Source organism: Macrobrachium nipponense, chromosome 27, assembly GCF_015104395.2.
Source record: "Macrobrachium nipponense isolate FS-2020 chromosome 27, ASM1510439v2, whole genome shotgun sequence".
Classification (NCBI taxonomy): Eukaryota; Metazoa; Arthropoda; class Malacostraca; order Decapoda; family Palaemonidae; genus Macrobrachium; species Macrobrachium nipponense.
The window spans coordinates 10815591-10838691 of NC_087216.1; the positions used below are offsets into that span (position 1 = coordinate 10815591).

General features: G+C 36.8%; 1 protein-coding gene across 1 annotated transcript; it reads left to right on the forward strand.

The window, feature by feature from the left end:
- Nucleotides 1–1918: 1918 nt before the first annotated feature.
- On the forward strand, nt 1919–22364 carry LOC135200501 (DNA polymerase delta subunit 3-like). The gene is made up of 7 exons (XM_064229151.1): nt 1919–2028; nt 6214–6269; nt 7582–7699; nt 14916–15079; nt 16004–16116; nt 16835–16974; nt 22263–22364. The coding sequence occupies exons 1-7, from the start codon at nt 1954–1956 to the stop codon at nt 22362–22364; spliced, it is 768 nt and encodes a 255-aa protein (XP_064085221.1). The 5' UTR covers nt 1919–1953.
- Nucleotides 22365–23101: the final 737 nt, after the last annotated feature.

Sequence of the window (23101 nt, forward strand, 5' to 3'; positions counted from 1 at the left end):
AATATCGAAGTAGACACCACTTCTTCGAAAAATGGTGATAAACAGTAAAAACACTCAAGTTAACAAACTGTATTCTACAAAGATAAAACTGGTTATTGCCGTATTACAAAACTTATTCGAGCAACCAAATTGCAATGACGGGAGCATTTCACGTCGTCCTGTTACAACTCAGTACCCTTATGTGAACCACATCTGTTTTCTTGCTGTTTCATGATCATGTTAGACGACTCTCCACTTTTTGAATTAATAAACCCGATCTGCATTAGTATTTATTTTCCCCTAAGTGGGTTTGTTGCTCTCTCTCTCTCTCTCTCTCTCTCTCTCTCTCTCTCTCTCTCTCTCTCTCTCTCTCTCTCTCTCTCTCTCTCTCTCTCTCTCTCTCTCTCTCTCTTAATGGTTTCAGTAAGGTTAATCTTTTGTGATTTGGATGGATTATCTGTTTAGTTTATCCCGTTAATCTTTTGCCTAATTCCTATGATCTCTCTCTCTCTCTCCATTTTTTCCTAGATCGGTCATGAGTAACCAGACTATAAAGGCGTTGGGGGAGGGAGGGTTGGGTCCCTGTGCTTCCCTCACCCGCTGGCTACGCCACTGTATGCTTTAGAGGCTGTCAGGATTATAAATATATATATATATTATATACAAAAAACTCCCACTCGATGGAGGACTGTAAATATAAAGTCGTTCGAGGAAAAATTATAGACTTTTCTCTTTTCAGAGTGTTGTAACAGAGTAGATTTGATTCTTAATATAGACTACGCCGCATATTAAAAAGATAAAAATACCAGAATGTATGTGCATTACTATCCTATATGATGAATTCAGTCTTCGGGTTTCGCATAGCACTTTCGGTGGAATGGAACCCTAGAATATATATATATATATTATATATATATATATATATATATATATATATTATATATATATATACACATACACGTATATGCAATGTACCACAAGACAATGTGAAATACTGGGTATGATTTCCGACCGATTTCTGTTGATGTTAAGAATACATTACACACACACACACACACACACACACACACACACACACACACACACACACACACATATATATATATATATATATATATATATATATATATATATATATATATAGTCTTAAGAGCATGTTCCATTTTCAGTCGCTAACATTGTAAAACTTTTCCCAGTTTAAGAATTTAAAGATACAACGCAGCTCCATGTGCAAAAACAGGAGACAATATACTATCCCGTTCTAGCTTACCGCCTCTTCCCCCGCCACCCTAAAAAGGCATGGGGAGGAAAATTGAGAAAGACAAGACTTAATCACGAATAGACCCATACTATTTATTAAGTTAAGTGGTACAGTACCTCAGTAGATAATGTGATTATGTAGGTGGATACATTTGTCTCACCCGAAATAATTTGTTCACATTGTAATGTACTAGCATTTGACGATGCACATATTTGTGGATTTCTGAATATTTTGTTGAAAACAATATTTTTTGTTTAAAGCTGCATTCAAATTACATAAGTGAAAGTTACGAAAACAAATTAAATAATGACTTTTAAAGAAGATGATGACAAGAAATTCAAGAGGTATATGCTTTACTTTTGTCATACTGCAGACTTCGTTACGAATAACATTATTCTCACCTTCAATGTTATGTTCCTCGATAAATAGTAAAGTAAAGGAGGTAGATATATTCTAAAGTGTAAAAATAATCCTTCTGGAATAATTATTAAAAATCATAACCACAAAATCAACAATATATAAAGTTTTACTCCATCGCGCTTATCTTTGTTTACATACTACTTCGACAAGAACTTAAACTGCTAGACCCCGCGAAATTTTTGCCTATTCGTCCCTATCGGCATTCCTCTGATTAGAAGAGGGACCACATTATTATAGTCCCCCCCCCCCCCCCAACCTGAATAATACAGAGCAGCCGTATATAATACTGAAGGATGTGTGCGGAAACAACATTGGATTCAATGTACCTGGATAATCTGGATGAATTCATAAATGACGAGGGAAAAGTCGTAAGTAAACCAGGCTAAGCACCGTTTAGCAATCTGCGTTGCTAAAATAGCTACCTAGGTAGCTACTAGTACCTAGTCACCTACCCGAATTGCTGGGATGCATCCTAACCATTGGTTACCTGCCTTAACTTATCCTAGGGTGCCAGGACATGAACTTTGATTTTTTTTTTTTTTTTTGGGGGGGTAGGCTAAAACAGGAATGCATCCTAACTTGCCCTTCTTAGCTAGGCTAGTAGGTAATGCAAATCAGCATACTTGTTGCATAGCCTACCTACTTGGCATTGGAGGACCGTCCCCCACCCTACCCTGAATTCTAGAGTGCCATAGCCTAGATCTTAAAGAAAAGGGATCAAACATTCATCAACCCAACCTTGAACACCTTGTTTTAATGGCCACGGGACACCCCCTATTTTTTTTCTTTCTTTAGCTTAGCATTTCATAGCAGACCATGTTCCTTACCTGAAGATTCACGATTACATCCATAAGGCACACATTTGTTTCTTCTGCCTAAATCTTGTACCTTGGGTAAAACATCACAGCAGGCCAAACAGGCCACCTACATTCAACGCTTGCCACCCTCCGAAAAAGTACATTATAACGCGTCCTGACACCGGAGATGGGCATCAGTCGCGACTTGTTGTTGGTGAGAAACGGAGCTAAAGACCTCTACTCTCCTTTCGAAGTAAGTATTTTCTCCAAAGTTAGAAATTAAGGCCAAATTTTAAGATTTAAACAGAGGGTAGTGAAAATGGTGGCTACGGCAGTGGAAATCTCACCAAAAACGCTTTAGAAATTTTTACTTACAACTAAAAATGTTTTTCAAAGATTGACGCCATCTTGATGTTTACGGAGTCGCTTGTGTCAACAAACTTCCCATTTCCTGTGCTAAATCTGCACACCACTTGTTCCCATAGACGCTGGGGCACTTTCATCACAACAATCGTAAACCAACCTCTTACCAGCACTTATTCAAGGGGACTACGGTATTCTTTGCGGCGTTTTGCGCTCTTCAATTGTTTATCAGTGTTGTCAATTGGTAGTGTTTTACCCTCCAAACTTAGGTATAAGAACTTACACAAAAACCGGGGAAATAAGTGAAATTAGCGTATCTATTTGTATTATATATACGTACATATTACAGCAATTTTATCATTACTGCATTACTATGACAACTAGATTCATCGAAACAGTTTGTAAAAATGCATCGGCGTATGTATGACGCTCCACTAGCTTGGCAACGATGAGTCATTTTCCTCACGTCGTCTGCCTCGTAAGATACATCTGAAAAACATTTGTAATTTTGGGGGAGGGGGGTTAATTTGGTTGCAAAAAAAAAAGGGATAATAGACATGAATTAATAAACATTTTGGTGAAGTAAAGTTAAACTAAATATTGAGTAAAGTAAACAATTAAGGGAATAAAGCTTTGCATCTCATAATCAGTGTTGTCGTCTGCTGCTCGTAACTGTGTTTGCGGAGATGAGTGCTTAGGAACCAGGAACCACAGCGTGGTTCAAGTGCACTGTGGAGTGAATTAAGACCAAAATGTGTATAATTACAATCAAATAAGCACTGTGGAGTTTCAGTTGTGATGGCAGTAAGGATAAAAACCACCGATTACAAGGTGTTTAAGAATGAATCAGTTCCAACCATAACCCCGGGAATAACCAAGTTTCTACTTTCACTAATATAGGCAAACAAAATGTTGTTTATTGTGCTGATTACAACTGCAATCTTGAGTAAGATCAATAAACGTTACATATATATGCTAAACATTGTTCAAATGAGTGCTGGGAAGGCTGGGGGAAAGATGGTGGCCGTTACTGATGAGAACCGTCCATGCAAAACGTAGCCGCCATATTGGATTTCAAAACTGCCTTGAAAACATATTTTACGAAGAGCTCACATGCTTACTTTAGTTCGTATGGGCTTTCATAATCACATTATGTTGACGAAACTTCAGTCTTTTAATGGTATGCTTAGAGTTTGCAATTGTATTCTTGGTTTCACCAATTAAATATCGAGTGAATAAGACCCGTCCACCGTGATGAGGGTTGGCCTGCCGTGGTGTTCTACCCTATAGGCTAGGTAATTCGGTTCTGTTAGGAGTGAAGTTTTATAGTAATTCTTAGCCAAATAGGGTAGTGAACCATGTACTAGCCTAGCTATTTAGTATTGACTCGTATTGTGTGCTTTATGTTTCTTCCTAAGAACACGTCATTTTGAAATAATTTTGGAATTGGAATTAAAAACCTGAGCCTTTATGTAGGAGTGGTAGGTACCTACTATAGCCTATTCCTTAACTTGATCGGGAAATTGTGGTTGAAGTTGTAACAAGGTGGCTAAACTGGTGATACCTAGCTAGGTTGGTGATTCGAGGAAGTCAGGCATTTTTTTCTTTCAGCTCTGGATAAGTTAAGATGCCTTGCTGTCAAGTTAAAAATGTCTTAAATGTTTTTTTGTTTTATGTAGTAGCCTACCTACCTTGTGTTGTTATTTCTCAATATGGATTCACGTAAGACAATGGAGTAACAGAAGTGAGAACAATGTAAATGGGTGTTTGTCCACTTTAGGTTTGCAAGTAGTGTTTTCTGTGTACCTGCTGGCTGGTCTCCTTTGCAATGAAAGAGGAGTGTTGTTTTTGGGAGGGTGTACTTCACCTTTGCCCTTGACATTACCAGACCTTTTTAGGCTCCTTCCTACCAGATTCATCTCCCTCTTGCCTTGTCTATGCTTCCCCCCGCCCTTCTGCTCGCTCCATGATGGGTACATGTATCAAGATCGGCGACCAGCACATGCCTTCGAAAGGCCCGTCCACATGCTGCTCGATGTGACGTCAGAAGCGGAGAAACAGCAGCTGATGTTCTGACATCACATCGAGCAAAGTTCGTTGGGCAAAGCTCGACTGTGTACGTGGCTTAGCAGTGGTGACCAAGGGATGCATGCACTCTCAACAGAGAGACTGCATGTGTGTTTATGGTTTGTGATAGCCAAATGCCTAGATTTTGGTCAGCAGTTTGCTTAGGTACTGCAGGAACTTGTAACCATCACCCTTAGTATTATGAGGTGACTCATCCAAGCTGTCGTTCCCCCTGTGCAGCTCAGATGAGTTTGGGAGGAAGGAGCCAAAAATGGCAATTTCAAGAGCGAAGGTGAAGTTTACCCTCCCAAAAACACCAGCAAATGTATTAAGCCTTCCTCAGTTTCTTGCTGAACCTCTTCCACTGCAAAGAAGACAAGCCAGCTGACATACACTAATAAAGTGATGTCTTATTTGAACACGACCATACTCCCTCCAAAGCTGCTGCCTGCCTTGACCACATTCTCTGCTGTTGCAGAGAAAAGTGAGACTTTTTGGAGAGTAAGTAAGAAACAAGCACATATCTGTTTTTCCTCTGCTTCCATGGCACCAAGCTTTTCCTCTTTTTCTGCATCATTTTCTGCCTTCTTTCTCTGATGTGATGAAAAGTTGTCATTGTCTCTAATAAGTCCTCGCATAAGGAGTCCAGTTGGACTTCAAATGATTTTTTTTTTTTCTGAGAAAACTGTTATATATATAGCTTGAGCTGGATTTTTGAACTACAAAGGGAACTGAATTTCAAGCATTTACAACTTTCTTGTAGCAGTCACAGTTTTCAAAAGGCATCAGTCTTAAGTTATTCCTTGTTCCGGTAGAAATTAGTTAAAATCCATTTCGTGGCTTCTTTTACATGTTAATCATTTGACCTTACATAGTTCAAGGCAAGACATGTTATGTATTTGTCAGAGTACAGTAATAGGTGACTACAAAATTTTCTTATTACTTTCAGATAGGCTAGCTTAGTCATAGTTAGTAAAATTATATTAGTACTTTGCAGCCATTTCAAGATTTATGCATAGCAAATACTTGGGATCTATGGGACAACCCCTTTCCCAGCCAAATCTAGGTAAGGATCCTTATGTAGCCCTCAGATCTCTACTATCCAACTGGAGCTTTGTCCCCAGGCTCATGCTGCCATTTAACCCAGTTGGTACTGTCACTATATTTTCTGTGTCATAACTAAATTCTGTCATCTCACTATTTCAGCATTTGTGCAAGCCTTATATTGCACAGTATCTATAAGGAAATATTGGGAATGCAAAAGAATGATGTAATATTAAATGTGGCCATTAATGTGGTATTTAAAATGACTTCCTTTCTTTCCAGGTCACTTGCAAGACACTGTGCTTGACGTTAAAGGTTCATGTGAATGTTGCAAAGCAGTAAGTTAATGATAATCAATCTTCTTTTCTTGTCTGTAATATATTTCTCTAAAGAATTTTGTGTTGAATGAACCCAGATCTGGATAACAGTGGGTCCACCGTATTCCATTCTCTGGATTCGCGGACTCAAGCATTCGAGGATTTCCCTCTGGAACATATCCCCCCCCATTATTCACGGAAAATCCGCCTATTCACGGTATTTTTCTATGAGAAATATCTGCAAATTCCTAGTTTTTATCAATTTCATCATAAAATGCATATAACTTTATAAAAAAAAAAAAAAAAAGTATAAAAATTTTGTCTTTTTCTTGAGATTTAACTATCAAAAAACAAAATAGGCCGTTTTGAACGTTTTTATAGGGGTCTGGCTATTTGGGGGGGGGGGGGGGGGGGGGGTGGGGGGGGGGGGGGGGGGTCTGGGTACGCATTCCTGCAAATACAGGGTTTGATCACTACTTTTTTTGGGGGGGTATCTATGGTGTAAAAAAAAAAAAAAAATTTTTCATCCCCTTGTGGAATTTATATTAAAATGTTCTTTATGTGCATTATTAATAGTTGAGTGGTTGTATATAATTTTTTTTGTGTTCAACCTTATGTTCATGAAAATAAGGAATATTATTGCAATATAAAAATTGGAAGTGCTTTATAATAATAAAGCACTGTTATGGATACTTTTGTTCCAAGCACTTGGCAAATATTTATATTTTTTAGTTTTGGATGTAAGTTTATCATTGATGGACATGGGCTCTCTAACAAAGTTTGTAAAGTAACTCATGCCTTTGTTTTGAAGGAATTGGGTTGGACTTTGGCTCACTCCCCAACTTGAAGATGTAAAATACACCTTTCATTTAGCTTATGTAGCAATTTTGATCTTAATGCAGTAAGGCGGAGCACAACTATAATTAAAGCCTTTGGTACCCCTAGGAATGTGAATAATAAATAGATTCAACCCTCAATGTTTGTATGTGTTTTATAGTATACTTAGAAAAAGAGACCCTGTAAACAAAAATCTTTACTGCAAACAAAGACCGTATTTATGTATCCATTTTTTCTTTAAAACTTTCTTGGTATATATTGTCAGCATAGTACAGAGGAATGTAACTTATAATTTGTGATAAAAAAAAATTTTGCAATGTTATCAGATTGTAATTTTTGCACCTCGGCCTTTCCTGTATGGTAGTGTTAGCCAAGACTCTTTTTTGGTCAGTTATTCTCTTTTGTTAATGTTAGAATTTTGTAGACTTGCTATAATATTTTTGACAATTAAGCCTCATCTGGAAGAGTTATAGTTAAATTTTTCTTTGCTTTCCAGAATGCTCTATCACTATGTGACAAAAAAGCGCAATGAAGATAAAGGTGATGACCTCTGTGTTACTTATGTGGTGTCAGGTGTTGTAGCTGGAAAGAATGAACAACCAGACATGCAGAAGGTAAGACATCTTACTTCATGTAATGGGTATATGCAAATTAGGCATACATATCTAGTTTTTAAAAGGCTATTTGTAGGGTTTGAGCTGACTTCTTATTTATTTGAGATGAATCTTACCTATTGTTAAATTTAGCTATATATATCTCCCCGCCGATTAGGCGAGTCGGCATTGAAACAAAAAATCGAATGGCTGCCCGGATGACTGTCTTAGTTTACCTGTTCTCCACCAGGTGTGTTTCTAATGTTTTAGCTCTTGTCAGAATTCTCCTTGCCGCCATTACGGCTAGGCGATTGTTGGTATTCTATGAAGTTGGCTGTTTTACACCTGTTTATGGTATTGTAATTTCATTTTCCTAGAATATCTTCCACCGGAAGTAAAACCAATAACATCAGGCTATGCAGGAATGTTTTGGTGTAACCAGGATGGTGAATTGGAAGTTGATCAACATTCCTTTGTACTGGCAGGGGTACAGAGTGTGATTTTGGAACTACTAGATGTGAAGAATGTAGGGAATTGTTCTGAGAATTTATGCCTGAATATGTGAGATATAGGAAAGACTGGAACTAATAGATTGCGAAAGCAACTAGTTAGATCAGGACTTAAACCTGTCAGGCTATCCCTACTCAGACTAGGCATTTTAGTAGGCTAGTATTGACTTCCATTGTAGCTCCGCCTTCTGCTCCCCATTTGCTTCAGGAAAAGTGTAACGAGAAGTTAGAACATTAACCTATTTTTAGTTCTAATAAAATTTGAACTTAGTTCGTGACGGGAATGTTCCGAATCCCTCCATTGTGCGCTCAATTTCACGTTCCCTGTTAGAAGTAAGGTGTTGGTGCCCTCGTCTGTACGTAGGCCCGAGGCCTACGACTGCCCTGTGACAGTTGGAAACGTTCCGTTGCCAGGGAACCGGGTCAGTTCTCGGGACGATGGGATTCTGTGCCCTCCAATACCTACTTCGCCCTTTTCATGGTCTGAATCTTTTTTTAAAGTGCTCGCCAAAGGAACGTTAAAGAGTTCAGATATGGACCATTTCGGTAAGTGTTAATGCTCGCTCCATAGGCGCATTCTGTCGTCTTCAACACCTAGTTTGAGGTGTTAGCATGCATAGGCTTAATAATATATGATATAAGTACTATAGACATTTTATTGAGATGATAATGTATCTGTGTACAGCGAGTTTTTACACGTTTAGATATGTCGACTCGGTCGACTGTTTATCTCTCTTGTTTTTGGTTATTCTAAATTCTAGTATGCTAGCATATTCCCTTTTCTTTGTAATGCTTGTGTTTGTTCTTTGTGTGCTTCCTCTTCGGCTATCAGAAAACCTCTTACTACTGCCTCGATTAATGTTTCTCTTTCAAGTCTACAATGTCTGTAGTATCTAAAGTTCTCGCCAAGTTAGATATTCTAGCTTCAGAGATTTCTAACTTGGTTTCATATAGGAATGCTTTCAAGTATGTACGATCGCTTTCGGACGAGGCGGGAGCGTTGTTGTAACTTCTCTCCCACCGCCTCCCACCTTTTTGGTGTCTCATTCTCTGTCTCCCTCTGTTGACTCGTGTGGACTGCGGACCAGGGTTCCCAGATGTACGATAATTATCGTTCGAGTACGATAATTTGACCTTCCGTACGATAAACGATTATTAATCAAAATACAATACGTAATTTGGTCTGATACATCTGGGAACCCTGCTGTGGACATTGTTGACTCGTGTGAACGCAGTTGACTCGTGCCGAGTGCAGACTTGGCCGAGTCCCGAGTCGCTTAAACTGTCTTGCTCTCATTGAGTTGTGGTGGATTCGATACAGCACTCAGCTGCTGTCACTCTTATTGACAAGTGTCGCTTTTTGTCGCCAAGGGTTGCGGAGAAAGAGCCATCCTTTAAGCTCTCTGTTTACCTCCTGTCGGCAGCTGTCTCCACCCGTCGCCCGCTGACGGAAGAAGAGTTTGAATGGAGTTGGAGGAACTCGTTTGGGGCAGTCAGCGTTTGTTGCGACACTACACCTTGCTGTATCCTCATTTTGTTGAGGATAGAGGCCACATAGAGAAATATATCTCAATTGTCTTAGCGTATTTTGGCGCGCACTAAATATTGGAGAAGAGAACCAACACTTTCTCCAATTTGAGAGCATTTCGTAACTTTTCTCGTCCTCGGACACAATCTCCCTTTGTGTCTGCCTTGGCTTGTCGTCTAGTCTTTTAAAGTCGCGGAGAGCCGAAGGCCGACTTTTGCTGTACAACGCTTATTGTTCCTTTAACCGTATTTAATAGGAGGTTCGCTTTCTTTCTCTTTCCTGTGGGGAAATGAACTCGAGACTGACAGACATGCCTGATGGATTTTCAATCTAACTTGAGTTAACTTGAGTTGTGACCCTTTATCTACGTTGTCTCGTCTCTGCGACTTCTTAAGAGAGGTGGAGACGCCAACCCAGTGGGAGTTTTTAGCGAGGAAACAAGTATCTCATTTCTGATGCTGCAGGGTAATGTCCTCATGCTTATACTCACTGTTTGGAAGAAGTGAGAACACTTTCGCTTCCTGTCTGATTATGCAGCTCAGGATTACCTATTGGTGGTCTTATTTTATACCTTTCGGGGATAAGTGCAGATTCAGGTTTTGGGATATGGACAGTTGCAACCTCCCAACATGCATGGAGAGACTTGGGACCAGTATGTTGTATGGTGGAGATGGTGAAGGGCAGTTGTGATGATTTTTGGTTGTCCTCCACTGGTTTAATCTCCCTCTTATAGCTTCCCTTGTCTTCAGCAGATCTCTGTCTCTTTTAGTAGGAGATTGTATATAGAGGGAATGACGGTCAAAGGGTAATTCTTTAGGAAGACACCCATAAGTAATTGGAGATATTCTTGGATCATTGGAGACTGAATAGGCAGTAAGTGTCTGCCCATATACTTGTTGGTTTTCTAGCATGTTTTAGTGCCTTTCCAAAAAGAATGGTCAGGACTTGTGGTATAACATGCAGAATTGTATTCCACGTACCATACATCCAAAGTCATGCAAGTTCCTTCAAGAGGTTTTTACTTGAAGGTATTGCTGTTCGGTGCACTTTGTTTGGGTGAGTGTGCAGCCTTCTATTATAAGTTATGTCAGGGACTTGTTGCCCATTGGTAGATGGTGTCGACTTTAGGAGCGAGACACTTCTACTAAATCTGTGATTCAAGTTAGCCCACTCTGTCAACTATTTCCAAAGGCCAAGAACCTGATGCTTCTTCTGGCCCAATTTCTATGCATATTGTTAATTCTTTATATCCCATTCTTATCTAGTTGATGTGGGGATGATGATTGATTATGCATGCTTATCGGTCAAGATGAATAGGCATGTGCTGCTTGAAGATTTTAGACCTGAAAGGAACTCCTATATGGTAAGGGCGCTTTCCTCATTAGGAAACATGGCCTCACGGGGGGTGGGGTATTTTCAGATAATCATGCTCAATTAATGTACAGTTTCAGCGTAAGAATTATGACTTACAAATAACTCATAAATTTGTAAGTAATCCAGAACCAACTTTGGCTCCAGGACTGTAGGAGGTGCACTGTAACCAGGAATCGTCCATTTGGTTCTTAAACTAAGTCCAAGTTTTGTCTTTTTCTCTGTCATGTAACACAAGAGTTTAACGTAGTGTCTTACACTTTCAATGCAACATAGAATGGTCCTAACTAAACCTGGTAAAACTTTTTAGATGTCAGGGCAGTGGAAAGACCTCAGAAAATGCTTAGAAGGGTTTATTCCCGGTCAGAAAACAAAGTCTATGTTGGAAGTTTGCTGCTTTGAGTGAAATGAAACAACATATTGGTTTGATCAACCATTCTGTGGTAAGGACGGTGTTTTAGCAATTGGGGATTCAGGAAGAAAGAACAAACTGCCTACAAGGGCTTTGACATCCGTTTAAGTTTGGCATGGACTTGGTGTGGATTTAAAGGAACACTCATTTAGCTTCCTATAGCAGGTTTAGATGAACAGGACATCCGAATGTTGAGCAGTGGATGTTTCCTTAAATTTTGCCTAATTTAGATTCATAGGCTTGCCCCTTGTATCTACTCTGAATTCTTTTGAGCAATTTCATGTTCAAGAATTGCATAAGTCTCCGTAGAGCCCTTGTAGCCTCAGGGCAAAACTTTTCAGAATTTCCATTGCTCTTGGTAGATGTCTCATTCTTCCGTTGAGAAGAAATAAACTCTACTACAACTCCATACAGTTCCATTGATGTAGGATCTCCTTAACTGCTGGAGATGTTAGAATGTCCCCTTAAAAAAACCCAATAATAAGATTTTCAAGTTATCATAGGATCGTGTTCTTAATTTAAAACTGCCATGGCCTGGGTCAGAAGCAGTGGTCTGTGTGTGTTGCTGAGGGTACCATTCTGGAGGAGAATTTTCAGCACTCGGAACCTTGTATACGTCAATGTTTTCTGTTTAGAGGAGATAAGACTTTTCACTGTCTACTTCCAAAGTTATCGTTCCATACGTACTTCCTCGGTATTGCATAAAGCACTTTTAGATCTGCTGAGGACCAGCTCTTTAAGTTGAGATTGGAGCCCCTTCATCTCTATATCAGTCTCTCTGGAGTTTAGATGCGGGTCTAAAACTTTATCTGAATTTACTGTAAAACCTTTTATTTACAGTGGTTAACCCTTAATTTTATTTAGCAGTGGTTAATAAGTTAAATTTACTGTCAGCACCCTTCTTTAAGCTGGTGTAAAGGAATGCTATTTTAGCTTTCTGCCTTAGAGCCGAGGGTGATGTTAAGGCTATGGTTTACAGTTCCCTGTAAGAAATTACTAATTTAAGCCCGGGGGGGGGGACTTCTCTATCCTGTTGGGCATTTAAATAAAGGTTAAACCTAGAAACATTTTTATCATCCTTTTAGAGACCTTGAACATCTTTGTCAAAGGTAAATGCTGAAGAGGCAAAGTTAACTTTTGGTTTTGTGGTTTTTAAGAAAAACAGATTGAGGTCAAAGGTTAGCCTGGAAGAGGCAAAAATCAACCTTTTAGTTTTGTGGTTTTTAGAAAACATAGCTGTCTTTGCCAATGGTTAAGCTTGAAGGCAAAGTTAAACTTTTTGTTTGTAGTTTTAGAAAATCTAGAATGTATTTGTGAAGGTTAAGCCTGGAAGAGGCAAAGTTAACCTTTTGTGTTATGATTTTTAGAAACTTTGTCAAGGAACACAAGGTCCTCTGTGGACATATGGATAGGCTAGTGCATGTGAAACTAGCTCCATTCTTCTACTTTATTGAAGTTAAACATTCATAATGTGAGCAGCAGTTGCAACTTCATTTTGTGTTAAGTCAATTTGTCGCTCCAGAATAGGATTGATGTGTCACAGTATAAGTACAATTCAGTTTTTGCCCGATCACTACCTTAAGTATACAGAATTGTGTTTAAAAACAGTAAAGCCCTTAATCCACTACATAGTAGTGGGTTAGTCTTTTCCTGAACAAAAAAGTGCAATTCTTTAGGCTCTTTTGAAATTTAAATCCCGGGTTTTAATAATTTTGGGGAGCGTGAAGGTACAAATTTTTTATAGGAGCCTACCTGTATATTGTAAAGGTATTCATTTTAAGTGTGCCGTTTGATAAGGCTTTTGGACCCAGGCACAGGGGTCCCTCATACCCCTTGCGTTTCATGCTGGCTGAATCGAAGCGGTTTTCTCCGCAAGGCTGCTCTTTGCTGCATACGTATGAGAGCCTTGCTCCCTGAATGGAATCCAACTTCTGATGGTAGTAAAATCCACCAAGGATTCCAGATCAGGTGAGAATGTTTTGGGTTTTGTATAAGAAACCTTTAGCTCGAATGGCTGAGCGGAATTTTGTCTAGCTGCACTACCCACCATCCTCTTTTTAATGTGGGAATCAGCTAAATTTAACAGTAGGTAAGATTCATCTCAAATATAAATTTTCATAATAAAATTTATTATTTGGATACTTACCTACTGTTAAAGTAGACCCACCCAGCCTCCCCACAACTTAGTGGGCTGTCAAGGAGAATTCTGACGAGCTAAAACATTCGAAACACACCTGGTGGAGAACAGGTTAACTAGACAGTCATTCGATTTTTTTGTTTGAATGCCGACTCGCCTAATCGGCGGGGAGATATAGCTAAATTTAACAGTAGGTAAGTATCCAAATAATAAATTTTATTATGAAAATTTATATATTCTCATTGTGTTGCACATTTACTTTTGATTTTCATTTCTGTATTCTAGTACATAATCAGTAATCATCGCCAATACACTACCTAGTTAATCTAATACGGCTTTATTAAGTAGTATGGTAATTAAAATATAAGTCATCAAATTAGCCTGGATAAAGATGAATAGACTGCTGATAGGTCTCATCCTTAACTGGTAACTCTTTACAGAAAGGAATTTTAATTTCACTTTACTTATAATCTGTTTTCCCTTTATGACACAGGTGGTGTTTAATCACCCAATTTTATATTCTATAGCACTTACAAATATACTCTCAGCTACAAATGTACCAGAAAGTTAATAATAATATTCAATAAGCATCTTGCAGTTACAATGATGGTACGGTATCAATGTTGATGATAGATTTGGTGTTAAGACCATTATTGGATTAATTTTACTTTTGGGAATATCAGCTGTATTATGACCTAATTGTCCTATAGACTAAATTGCTCAAATGGTGGTGTCTTCCCAACAAAGGTACATACCATAATTATGAATGACCATCTTCAGGGAGTTTTATTTCAATAAGAAGCTGGGCATTGCATATTATTGACCGTACCTTCAGGTTCTAAAGGAATCACCTTTCAAACTTCAAATGTTTCTTGATATACAATGGGATTACACAGTCAAGTACAGTTGTCTTAGAAATCATACTAGTTCCATGTAGTTTGCAACTGTTCTGGATATAGAGACCTGCAAGAATGTAAGAGTTAAATGATAAACATGAAGTGTCATAATCTATAGCTCTATCTGTCCTCATCAGTGGATCATTTGCTGTGTATGTATGCAAAAATTTTGTCTGGTATTATTTACTCATTTTACCATCTTTCCTCTATTTGACCATAGTCTTGGCTCTGTTTGTAAATTATTATCCTCATATCTAATTGGTTTTTCTATTATATATGTGGAGGACTATTAGCAAGTTATGGCTATTATAACCTGTTTTCCATGAATGTGTGCATTAAACAATAATAGTGCATTATGTATTTAGATAACATTTTGTTTTTCAGGTTTTGCTAGTTCGAGAAGAAAACTTGAATGCTGTTAAAAGTACCATGAAGAAAGTCGTATCTGTCCATGTTTACAGTATCTCCAAATCAAAACTTAAGGATTTAAGTGTTTTGTATACATCTAACATTGATGAAGTGAAGAGGAATCTCATGACAATAAACAGGTTAGTAAGTATATGTTGATATAGAGTTCCCTTGAACTTTTGAAGCATAATTTACTCGAAGCTGCTATTTGCAGTTTAAAATTACTTGTGAATGATTTAATTCAACTAGAATGATTTGGGTGCTTTTTGCACTCAAGTTCATGTTTTTGTTGGCACCCAATACATTAAATTTATTGATGCGAATAATGGTTCATCTCTTAAATATAGTATACATGCATGTGAGAATGCATTAACTCTGAGTAGAATGACGAGTAAGTGGAACTGATGACCTTGGAATGCCCTTCATAAAGGAAGTGCTTTTAGAGTGATTTCTAAGCTAGTAATATACAGAAATTTATGCAAGCTTTAAAAAAAGGGAAAATTATTCTCTTGATATAGACTGCAACTGATGGCATCACAGAAGATGATTACGTCCACAAATTTTAAATGGAATGAAAGATTTTGAGATTGAAATGTATATAAAGTTCCAACATTGAAGGCATGTAGAAGGATAGTGCTTTAGTGGAAGTGTAGGCCTTGGAAAGGATAAACCATTGTCAAATTGTCATTTTGGACTGTCAAACTAGTAAGGACAGATATGTGAACAAATTGAAAAGAGATTGCTGGACAACTGGTAAATAAGACTTTATATTGGTAAATGGAACAGTATGTATGATGATGGCTTAAGATTTGTAATGGTTTTTATATTGGTGAGACCTGAGCCCTTGCTTAGAGAATGGTGATGCTTAGTGGTGTGACTAGAATGTGGAGATTCATGGATGTATTGAATTGGGGTGGTTATATTGCAAATGATATTGCTATGAGAAATGGTGTACAAAGCCTGTAAAGTGGATGGATATCTAAATGACTGATATGGTTTGGATATGTGGTGAGAAGGAGAGAACAGTTGGAATATTTTTGATAATTTTCCACATCTTTTAACAGTTATAGTGGTATTGAGTGTTCCAATGCCAAAACACGGTCATCCGCTGATCTAGCCAAACTCCAGCAGCAGAATGCATATCGTGATCCCGAAGCACTACCTGCATCAGAAGTAAGTTGTCTTTAGTCCAAGTTAAAGTAGTATTGCCTTTACTCAATTCATTATAATTCTATTTCATTCTACAGTTTATAATTGCTTGTATATTAAGAGTAGTGTACGTATGAACAATTTCCTTGATAGATTATCATTTATAGAGCAGTCAGTTTTTTGAAAATTATAAGCAGGGCGTCATGAGATAAAATTAAAATGTAAATGGTGTTAGTGCACTTTAAAACAATGTCTGAGATTCCAATAAAAATAAAACAATGTCTGAGATTCCAATAAAAAAACTAAGATGAATGTGGTATAGTACTTTGCCATGATCATGTAGTGAGTTATGTGTTTTTGAAGCACGTAGCTGTAAAGTGAAGAGTAAATTGTTCCCAGACTACTGGGTCTTTGAAGCTTGATAAGAAGGTAGTTTAGGTGGTAAACTGGATGGAAACAAAAATGTCATGTCAGTCAGTGATTGGCTCTATGGTCTAAGAAGTGTAATTATAATTTGTCATTATATCTGATACCCTTTCAAAAAACTTTCATGTCTCTTCTTTTGGTCATCATGTTTGGGGGTTTGTGTACTGAGAGACAGATAGCATTACCTTCTATCTTAAGATTATTTTTATTTTCATAACCATTTTCTTTATTTTCCATTGATTGTTATATGATTTTCACATTGTACACCGTTAGAATTAACTTTGATGATTGTGTTCTTTTCAGAAAAACCAATTCCTGAGAAAAAGTCCCTAAGGAAAAGAGCAAACCTGAGCCCAAAACAAACAAGCAGGCAAAAAAGCCTAACAATCAGATTGCCTCAATGTTTGCCCGCCAGGTTGTTAAATCAGAAGTGCAGAAGGATGAAAAGAAAGAAGAAAAGGTCAGTGCAGTACAAGTTCGGGCTTAGTCATTGAGTTACTAGTATACTGTATTAATTTTTTTTTTTCAGTGGCTCAGCCAAATCCATTTTGTAGGAAATTTAAGGCATAATCTCATGCATTTTGCTTTTAAATTTTCTATGTCCTCTTCAGCTTTAGAATTACTAATAAGCAAAATGTTAGGTTAGTATGTTGTTTCCAGTACTTTGTTTCTATGAAATATTATTGGGTTTACATTTATATGAGAGAGAAAGGAAAAGTAACCTAGACTTGTATCACAGTTAAGGGTAAATGTTAATAGCTTAGGATTTAACTATAGATAGTTATCAGACAGTGCTAAAAACTAAAATTAAATAGCGTAGTTGCAATTAAGGTTGATATGGTTATTCAGGAGTGTTAACTGAACATTCCTCTAGGTGTAGATAATAGTAATTCAAAAGCGAAAAATAAAATTGGCACTTCACAGGGTACATAATGGAGTATCAGAACTATTGGGCATGGTGTTGGTTAAATGTATGGCTATGGTCATGTTTAAAAATAATTTGCTTTGATCATTAGTGGCTTTATTGGAAAACTTTAACATTAAATGTCTAAAATCAGTGAAATGGAATACTGTACTGTGTATCAAAATGGAAAGATGATGAAGTGAATGCAGACCAAGGTCACCGTATACAAAATAACACCGTTAACTTTACATCACTGGTGAGTTGAAGCTAAAATGCAATAATAAAATAATTGAACGACTTCAAAGAAATTCTTATGTAACTTCAGCATTGGCTATATTCAGAATTATCATCCCATTGTAATTTTACAAAGAAAAAAAAATTTTTTTTACTCAGTAACTGATCATCATCCATGCATCTGGTGCTTATTTCATTTTTGTAGTGTTTGTTAATGAATGAAAATATTTGTTTATTTGGCTTTTTGCTGTTTTTTTTTTCTCTTGGCACATATGAAACCTTGATTTTGCAAGTTAAATGGCTTTTTAGACTTTTGCCATATAAATGTTTACTCCATTGGAAGAAGTATATTTTTTCTTAAGAGAAGACAAATTTTAGTCTTTTGGGGCTTATTAACAAGGTAGTTGCAAGGGGAAGTAGAAAAGTGAGTAGGGATAGCTGCCTACTCACCTGTTTGCTTGACCTTACTTTTTCTTTGTCCAACCCACAGTCAACACATCTTTTATTCCTTAGCCGTGGCACTTGACTGAATATGAATCAGCTTTTATTATTATTATTTGCCCTAGTGATAATTTAGTGTGTACTTGGTAGTTCAGTAAATCAGATTGCATAAAACAACAGCACAAATGTGTTGTTTGGTGTGTATTAGATTTTCCCAGTTACATCATTATTTCCCATGTATTAAAAATGTTCATGGTAAAAATTGTGTTTGGAATTTCTATAGGAGGGCATTGAGTAGTTATTGCCTCATTAGCTGAGTTTTAGATCCTTCAGGAGGTGTCCAGATTGACTTTGTTGGTGTTATCCTGTAGTTTTGTTTGTTCACAGTTACAGTGGCATCTGTATCCCCCTAGGTGCTTGATGGTGGCCTTCCTAACCTGTCATCATCCACCTAGGACTTTCTCATGGTCAGTTTTGACCTGTGGCTGGTGCTGGTGCCATTTTTCTTGAGGGGCTCTAAGCCTGTGGCTGGTCACTGACACTGATTTTTGGTTTTACTGGCATGTTTATTCTGCATACTGTGACCCTTATCCTCCACTGCTCAGGGTTGGTCCTGGTATTGAGATAGGCACTGTCCATCGGGTGCTTGTCGCCAACATAGTGGCTTTGAGGCATTCCACCTGTGCTCAGTTTCAGTCCCCTTACCTTACAGACCTTACAGTTCGTTCGGGTTGCCCCAGGTCCCTCAGTGTGAGGCGCCTCTAATGTCTACCAGAGAGTTGCTAGTACATCTTCCGGTATATTGCATCTTCCAATCTTGATGGTCTGGGATGCAGTTTAGATATTTGTCGAGCTTATTCTTAAACACATCTACGCTCACTCCTGATATATTCCTCAGATGAGCTGCAACGCATGAATAGACGCTGCATTATCGATGCTGGTGCGTAGTGGATTAATGTTCTGTGTGCTTTCCTTATTTTTCCTGGTATAGTTTTGGGCACTATTAATACTACCTCTGCTTGCTCTTTCTGATATTTTAGTCCATGATATTTTCTGTTATTCCTTCTATCTGTTCATGCCTGAATTATCATGTAGCGTTCTCTTCTCCTTTCTAGACTATATAATTTAAGGATTGTAGTCTTTCCAGTAGTCTAGGTCCTTAACTTCTTCTATTCTAGCTGTAAAGGACCTGTACACTCTCTATTTGTGCAATATCCTTTGATAGTGTGGGTACATATCATATTGCAATATTCAAGTGGACTACGAACATATGTTTTATAAAGCATAAATCATGTGTTCAGCTTTCTGTTTTGAAGTGCCGTAACAACATTCCCATTTTTGCTTTACATTTTGCCAACAGAATGGCTATTTGATCATTGCATAACATGTTCCTATTCATCATCACACCAAGGTCTTTAACTGCTCCTTATTTGTGATTGTCTCATTATTAGGTCCCCTATATGCATATAGCTTTCCTTCTCGTCTCCATAATTTATTGATTCAAATTATCAGAGTTAAATACCATCCTATTTACCTCTGCCCAATCATATACTTTGTTAAGGTCTCTTTGTAGAGCGTTCCTATCTTCATCACAAGTAATTTCTCTACTTATTCTTTGTCATCAGCGAAACTACTCACTACCGAATCCTTAACATTACTGTCTATGTCTTCAATCATAATAACAAACAATATTGCAGCTAGCACCGTACCTGTGGCACACCGGATATTACCTTGGTTTCATCCGATTTCTCATCGTTTGCAATAACTATCTGTTTCTGTTGTGTAAAAATTCTTCTTTTAACCATCTTCCTACTTTATCTACGATATTGTGTTTTCTAATTTTCTTTGCTAATATATTATGGTCTACTTTGTCAAAAGCTTTTGCAAAGTCTTAGATAAACCACATCTGTTTCATTTCCGCTTTTCATATTTTTGAATATGTTCTCACGGTGGACTAACAGTTGGGTTTGTGTACTTTTTCCGGGTACGAAACCGTGTTGTCCTATATTAAACATTTTATTTTTATTAAATGTTTCATAATATTTTTCTTCATTACCTTTCATACACTTTCATAATATGTGATGTAGACTCACAGGCCTATAATTACTTGCCTCTAGTCTTGATCCACTTGAAAGTAGGGGTGATATATGCTAATTTGTGCTCATCATAAATCTTGCCTGTATCTACACTTTGTCTTAATAATATTGCAATGGCTTTGCGATAGAATGAATACTTCGTTTAACAAAATAGCAGGGACTCCATCCGGCCCTGCAAGCAGCTCCATTTTTAATTTCATTAATGCTGCACAATATCAGCTTCATTAATTTCTATGTCAGCTAAATATTCATATTTTCGCCTTACTTCATATCATTATCTTCATTATCTATTCTAGGGGTGAATTCTCTCTACATCGTTCTGCAGTATGTTTGCAAATTTCCTTTTTTTCATCGTTAATCTCCCTTAATTCTCAGAGGGCCTATCTATTCTTCTTTTATTCATCTTCTCGCATATGAGTATAATAGTTTGGGGTTTTGCTTGATATTAATAGGGTTTTTTCTTCCAAGTCCCGTTTTTCATTTTCTTTTGATTGTATAATCTTTTGTTCTGCATTTTCCTACTTACTTTTTAGTTCTATAACTTTACATTTTGCATTTTTTTCTTTTGCAAGACCTTTTTTCACCTTTCTGATTTTCTGGAACAAGATCCTTCTGTCTCTTGGTATGCATGAATGATGTTTCACTTTTCTTCTTCGGTATATATTTATCCACTATTTTCTCCAATATTTTATATAATATCTCCGTATTTACCCTTATGTCATCACTACGAAAATGTTATCCCAATCTTGTTTAATTCTTCATTAATTTCTGACCATTTTTATATTTTTACGTAGAAGTTGTATTTTCCATATCCTTCCCACTTTTTCATTCTTGCTTATCTCTATTTCACTTGCTTTGGAATGACTGTTAATTCTATGACATTATGATCTGAAATACTCGCATTATAAAACTATTATTTCTTGAACATAATCATCGTTCACAAATACTAGGTAAAGTATTTTCCTTTTCTTTGTTGGCAGGTGATTTATTTGTTGAATGTTGTATTCTAGTAGCATATCTAATAGCTTTTCAAATGCTCTTATCTTCTGCACTACTATTACTCTCTTTTTTATATGTATAAGTACAACCAGAGTCTCCTATTCGTTCTTTCCATTCTACGAAAGGAAGTTGAAGTCACCAGATAGGAGAATAGTCCAGTCCTTGTGATTTCTACATATATCATCCAATTTTTCAATTATTAAGCTCAAACTCTTTAGTATTAGGAGGGTCTATATATTACTATGTTCATCAATTTTCAGATTCAAATTCTACCGCTATTAGTTCACATTCTGAGTTAATTAATAATTTCTCATATATTTTTCCTTGTTTTTTGTCTTTCCCATATATTGCGGTTCCCTTGATTCCTATTTTTTCTATCTGATCTATAGTTTGAACCCTTTTATTTGATCATCATTCCCAGTCTCTTGGGAATACCAGGTTTCACTATATCATTATTATCTATTTTCTTTCTTTTATTTGGGTTAGTTCTTCTAAGTACTCTATTTTTCTTTTGAGTTACTCGTAGATAAACCCTTGCGCATTCATCACTATGATGGTTTGCGTGTTTTCTCCTTCATTAATATTGGTAGTAATAAGGATTTTCCCATGTCTCTTTCCTGTTCTGTATGTGTTCTTTTTTCATTTCCAGAAATTCTGACATTAAAAAAAATCCAACTTTTCCATAATATTTGATCTTCCTTCATCATAATATTCATTTTTGTGTCTGAATCTGCAATTTTCTCCGTTTCTGCAATATCCTCTTGCAATAATAAATACAGTTATTATATCTTGAGTAGAATTTCGGAGCTGATGCTTTGAAATTTTTTTTGCTGACACCTCTGCATATCTCATTGGTGGTTTGCTTTTCTTCTTTTACCTGATATTCTTGATTTCTCTCTTATTTGTTTCTTTCTTATTTGGCATTTTATTACTTGGTTGTTTTACATGACTAAGAAAAATACAAATTACTGTAATATTTTGTTTTCTATTTTAACTTGTTTCAAAGGTGGGTTCATTAATGCTAAGTAACCTTACTAAATTATTGCTGTTACTGCTTATTCTTGTGAATTTCAGACAACAGCAAGTAAGCATCCTTCTGCTAGTTCTAAAAAGAGTGGGGGAATATCAGCTTTCTTCAACAAAGCACCTACTTCTAAACAGTCACAAAACCCCTGATTCTTCAAAAATCGTCACCTGTGAAGACAGAATCACCTACCACAGAGTCACCGAGAAAACCTCGAGAGCGATGCTGCGTCATCACCAGCGATCACAGAATCAATAAATTCTTCAGTTAAAACTGAATCACAAGATTCAGACAGTAAAGATCATATTGATACAAAGGAAGCAAAGTCATCATCACCAAAGAAAGTAAAAGCTAAGACACAATCAAAGCTTAAGGTAATTATGAAGTTTACTATTTTATTGAGAATTTATATTACAGTAAACTTCTCTTTTGATATTCCCATTTTTGAGCAGGATGTTTTCAAACTTATTTCTCTGATTGTGAATTGATATAAAATGTGAGTTATATTAATAAATTTTTTTTAGATTTTTCATTCCTCTTTACTTTCCAACTTTTAATATTACAAGATTTCTTTTCAGTCAAATATTTTAGGATTCATTTTCTTTCTTGTTAATTGATAGACATTTAATTATTTAGCCCAAGAAAAATTCCACCCAGAAGAGAGGGAAACGAAACATATAGTGATGATGAAAGTCCAATCCAAAACGCAATGAGATCATGCAACTTAGTGATTCAGATCAAGTAGTGAGGAAGGTAAGTACAATGTGTAGTGGATTTCAATCTCGTACATTTGTTGTACTTGGTGTATGACAAATTAGCACTAGTTTTACATATCCTGTAGTATATATGAATGTAAAGCCTTTAATTTCATTCATTTGAACGTTTTAGT